Genomic DNA, 5,489 nt, shown 5'->3' with positions numbered 1-5,489 from the left:
TTTTTTTTTTTTTTTTTTTTTTTTTTTTTTTTTTTTTTTTTTTTTTTTTTTTTTTTTTTTTTGTAAGAGTGAAAATCTCTCTATTTTAAATTTTTAAGGAAAATTCGAAAGGGAAAGAGGATAATATATGCAGCAGTGGACTTAGGCCGTAACAAATGGTATAAGAGCTAGACATCTGGAAGGAGGTTGAGCTCCAAAGGAGGTGGACATTAAGTAGTGTTCCAGTGAGGATGCCTGGGCCCCGAAGGGGGGATTAAAGGGGTCTCACATCAATTGGAGAGAGGAATGAATGTAAGCGAGGATGCTGGACCTCGAAGGGGATGGATTTTGAGATCTCATATCGGTTGGAGAGGGGAACGAAACATTATTTATAAGAGTGTGGAAACTTCTCCATAACATATGTGTTTTAAAACCTTGAGGGGAAGCCCGGAAGGAAAAGCTCAAAAAGGAAAATATTTGTTAATAGTGGGCTTGAGATGTTCCAAATGGTATCAGAGCCAGACACCAGGCGACGTGTCAGTGAGGAAGTTGAGCCCTGAAATGGAGTGAACATCAGGCGGTGTGCCTGCAAGGACACTGGGCCTCGAAGGGGGTGGATGGAGAGGGGAACGAGTGCCAGCAAAGACGCTAGGCCCCAAAGAGGGGTGGATTGTGAGATCCCACATCGATTGGAGCGTGGAATGAAACATTATTTATAAAATTGTGGAAATCTTTCCCTAACATACGCAGCGTAAAACCTTGAGGGAAAGCTCAAGGTTACCGTCTAAAAATATCGAAAAATATCGAGAAACAGTGAGTAATCAACATACCTTGTGGAGGTAAAACTTGACATCCCCAACGATAACAGTGATATCTTTAGCTAATTCACTTACAACATACCTGAAACATAAATAAAACTCACATAAAAGATTGTTAAGTTGGTGAACCCCAACTCACCGCCGGGAAGCGGCGGTTCCCGGCGCCGGAGCTGAATGCAAAAACCCAAGAGATCATCACAATAACATTGCCACAACATGAAATGCAAGAAGCCAAAAGAGATCACTCACCTAACATTGTTCCCATCAGTCTGAAAGGAATCAGGTTTTGATCCAAGTTTCATGAACTTCATCTTCACAAACAAGCAATGAGCTTAAAATCTTAAACCCAACAACAAAATTACAGCAAAAATCACCTCACAACTTCAAACAAGCACCAAGAACACGATGAACAACCTTTCATAAAGCCACAAAACAGAGAAAAACAGGATTTCAAAGAAAAAACCAAGGCAGAAGCTTAGTAAGAGAGAGAGAGAGATGCGTTTATGAAGTATTTTAAGAAGAAAAAGAGTGTTTTAAATGGGAAAAAAGGCCAAGAAAGTGGCTGTTTCCTTGGTCGGCGGCAAAGCCCACGGAGCCCGGGTCAGCAAGTCAGCTGTGGAGACATAGCCAACAGACTTCAAAACACTAAAAAATTACCAAATCTGACTCCAAATCACAGCCCCATCTCTGTGTTTTCTCCTCTTTTAAAACCCCTTTTTTTAAAGCTTCAATTCGCAAACCCCAACATATGCTATTCTATGCTATCATGCTTAAACAGCATCTGGGTATCACTTTAATTAAGCCAACAAAACCGTAGACAACAAGTATCACATAAACAAATATGTTTTAACACTATCGATGAATCAGACATCAACTACCCAACCAACACCCAAATCTGTATGAAAATTGCACTGAAAATCTAAGGAATCTACCAGAATATATCAGTGATGAGGAAAATCTAGTTAAAATATTTGGTCAAGAATCATCAAGATCAAGTTTTTAATTATGTATAGTCTGTAATTCAATAAACCCACATGAACAAATTGGATACAAATCAAGGAGAACAGAAAGACAGCCTCCCCATAAGCCACTCCCCGTGTAAATCACAACAGAACCCAAGATAAAGTAGAGAGGCAAAAATGGCAATTTGTGAATAATAAATGATGAGTTTTTTCTTAGCCACAAAACTAAAGCCTTTTGAAAAAGATGAAAGCTTTCAAAAGAAGTAAGTAATGAATCTGTTTTCAAGACAACTCCTCTCCTAAAATGAACGTCAAAACCCACGGCTAGTAAATATGTGTGGTTGTTAGTCTCGTGATATTAAAGCGCGTTTACTAGGGAAAGGTTTCTATACCCTTATAAGAAATGTTTCATTTCCCTTTCCATTCCCTTTCCAACCGATATGAGATTTCACAATAATGCGGATAATATTTGCCAGCAGTGGGTTTAGACAGTTACAAATGGTATCAGAGTCAGTCACCGAACGGTGTAAGACACTGGTCAAAGTAGGACGAGACCCTCTCCATAGTAGACGTGTTTTAAAACTGTGAGGAAAAAACCCAAAAGAAAAAGACTAAAGGGGACAATATCTGTTAGCGATAGACTTGTTAAATAAAGTGACGTTTACAAGGGTTTATATGAATTCTACTTACCACTAATGAAATGCAAAAGTTGTTAAGCACAGTGAGGTGTGAGCATAAGCAGAACAATTTTCCATTTCAGAGCTCAACAGAGAACAAAGGAAAGGACACAAATGTTGTTTCGAGGAAGGTGAGGTAATAAAACATGTTGGTTTGTGTCTTGTTGATTGTCTCAACCTAAATCGATCCATTTTCCTTTTCTCTGCAATTTTCTCGACAAAGCTGTGGTCGAACACTAGCTTTGATTTGCTTAATTCATTGCTCTTCTTCAACAAAACAGATTGATTCGTGCATGTTTTCAATGGTTATTATCTTGATTTATATGACTTTATTAATGCAATAACTGAAGTTAGATTATAATAAAAAACTGTGTAGAGTTAGATAAGAAGGACCTATTGGTTTGAGGGAAACTAGAGATGTAGTTAAATAAGCTGCAGATACAAAACGGATGAGAGGAAATGAGAGAAAATTAGATTCATCAACGGCTCTTCTCGTAAATAGGATAGACTACAAATTTGACCCAAAGCAGAGTTTATAAAATCGTATGATTTTTTCAATCTAAAATAAAGATGGCTTATGTCCTGATAGCTAGTTCAACTCGAGCCTGTTGCACCCATACTTATAAAATAATATCATTAACTTAGAATAAGAGCATCATAATCTTTTTGAATAACTTTTACCTGTCAATGGAGAAGAGAAGAGAGAGGGTATTTTATTGAAGCATTAAAAAAAGAGAGAGGTTGAAAGGGAAGACGTCACTTAGTAACATAGCTAACTCATTGAGGAGCCCAAGAGATTTAAAGGTTAAGCACATGGTGCTGACTGTGCCAACATTGTTATCTCTAAAACTAATATTAAACTCTAAAGATTCCTGCAGCCTTTGAAGCTCTCTCTTTCTCTCTCTGTTCAAACTGAAAAAGATGAGATTTTGGTTGAACTTGTGCTGCCAAAAGTGCTTCATGAGATAGAGAGAGAGATCCAGAGAGTCAACGGCTTAATCAGGTGTATCAAAAAGAATATTTTGTGTATGTTCTTCCAAACCTGTAGTTCATAAAACATGATTCAATACGTTCTTGACCATTCTAAATGCATATCAAAGAAATAACAGCATGAATTGATATCAGAAAAGATCAATCCCTTATTTCAAGGGGAATCACATCTACTAGCTGTTGTTCATTGTCTGGCACTGCAAAATCAGTGAAAATGAGGGCAAATTCATGGGAGACAAGGTAACAATCTCAGATCAATTGGGAGACTGAAATCCAAAAAAATTCTTTAATTTTCTTCATCAAAGTCAGTACTGTTTTCATACATTATATATATATATATATATTATATGTTTGAAACTTCGATTTCATAACAAAAGGCACATGGCCACTAATTCCCAAGGCTGCAACAAAATTGGTATTTACAGTACTAATAATGTCTTTGCCTGCATATTAAACACAAATTTCTGAACCCACAACTTCATTTGGAATCATGACAGCCATTGGCTGTGTGGTATGTTCACTACATAATCCAGAAGAATCACATGATCTAATCAATAATATTAAAGGCATACCATCAACGGCTGCACTCTCGTTATATTAAAAACTAATTCAAATCACGGATTGAATAAAAAACAAGTTTCAAGGTTCCAATTACTAATTAGTGAACTAGACACTTACGACTCTATTTCTATTTACCTTTTCTAATCACTCAAACTATGGGTAATTTAAGCTCAACTTGCATGTTAGTAAGTTTGGTCTTAAAGGAATGAGTAGATCCAAGAAGTTTTTATAACAAATTGAAGCTAGTTTGATTTTTGGAATGCCCACCAAGATGGGGGAAACTTCAAGGACTCCATGATGCAAGAAAAACCTCTGATCATTATGAAATTGAATTAGATTGTTTCGTGGGAAAGTGAAAGCACAGGACGGAAAGGAGAGGAGGGAGCTTCTTGGCAACAGATGTTTGTTTGAAATATCTTGGGGGAATGGTGGAAGGAAAATTTGGGACAAGATAAGGAGAAAAGGAAAGGGATTATACTGTTTGTTTGTTCGCTTTTTACTGTAGGTAAAGGGCGATTTGTAATAACAAAGTGGGGTTGCAAATTAATTGAGACCCAAAAGATGTCACTTTATATGTGTCAGAATGTTTAAACCATAGAAATGAGGAGATATGAGACACACCATGCAAAGAAAATCTAAGCTGACCTTTTGGATGTTGCCCAATTATTGCTATTGTATGATGTCCCTGCATGCTTGAAAAGCTTCTTGGCCCCATTCCTGCTTGGATCTTCACCCAACTCAAACCCTCCACTTTCTCACTATGTATCTGTATTTAAAAAAAAAAAAAAAAAGCAAATAATGATAGCAAGACTAAACACTACAAAGCTGAATCATTCATGGGTAGCCTAAACTTTCTTCATATTCTCTTTTAAATTTAGTGGTGGGATAGATTTTCAACCTTGAGCCAATAGCAAAAGAAGGCATATATTGTCGTAAGCATTAGATCAGACTTTTTCAATTATGGAATTGAAATTAGAATCAAATACGATTCAATTTGTGAACCACTCATTTCCAACAAGGTTTGAACTATAATCTAGTTCATCTTCCAGTGATGTGATCAAACCACTCATTTACGCAACCATGAAATTTTGCTCTTCTTTTTGGATATCTGTGGTGTGAAGTTTAACCAACATCTTTGGTTCTTAAGCAACCTCAAGTTGTGTTGTCCAAAGCATTTAGGGTAAATCAGGAAAGCTCGTTGGAAGGGCAAAAAATATATGAATAATATAAGTGTTATCCGTATCCTTGACAATAATTGAGGAAAGTTTAGAGAAGCACATCATCTGTACACATTAGCATACTACTGATGGGTCCATCCCAAAATCCAAGGCTCCGTCTCTCTCTCACCTCGCCAAGAACACAAAACAGATGTTTTGAAAGAGAGAAAATACAAAAAAAAAAAAAAAAAAAAAAAAAAAAAAAAAAAAAAAAAAAAAAAAAAAAAAAAAAAAAAAAAAAAAAAAAAAAAAAAAAAAAAAAAAAAAAAAAAAAAAAAAAAAAAA

The 5,489-nt window shown here is 36.1% G+C and overlaps 1 protein-coding gene across 1 annotated transcript in view; it reads right to left on the bottom strand.

The window, feature by feature from the left end:
• The window catches only part of LOC111483069 (BTB/POZ domain-containing protein NPY2-like), a 4,715-nt gene extending 2,718 nt beyond the window's left edge, over window positions 1–1,997 (bottom strand). The window contains exons 1-2 of the mRNA XM_023129186.1: window positions 1,047–1,997; window positions 810–879 (exon numbers count right to left, since the gene is read on the bottom strand). Of these exons, the coding sequence (XP_022984954.1) occupies window positions 810–879; window positions 1,047–1,108 (132 nt within the window). The 5' untranslated portion in view covers window positions 1,109–1,997. The remainder of the gene's footprint in view (window positions 1–809; window positions 880–1,046) is intronic.
• Between the last annotated feature and the right edge of the window lie 3,492 nt (window positions 1,998–5,489).

This window comes from Cucurbita maxima, unplaced genomic scaffold (assembly GCF_002738345.1).
Source record: "Cucurbita maxima cultivar Rimu unplaced genomic scaffold, Cmax_1.0 Cma_Scf00008, whole genome shotgun sequence".
NCBI classification, from domain to species: domain Eukaryota; kingdom Viridiplantae; phylum Streptophyta; class Magnoliopsida; order Cucurbitales; family Cucurbitaceae; genus Cucurbita; species Cucurbita maxima.
The sequence above is the reverse complement of the archived record's forward strand: the minus strand, read 5'-3'. Positions and strand labels throughout refer to the sequence as shown.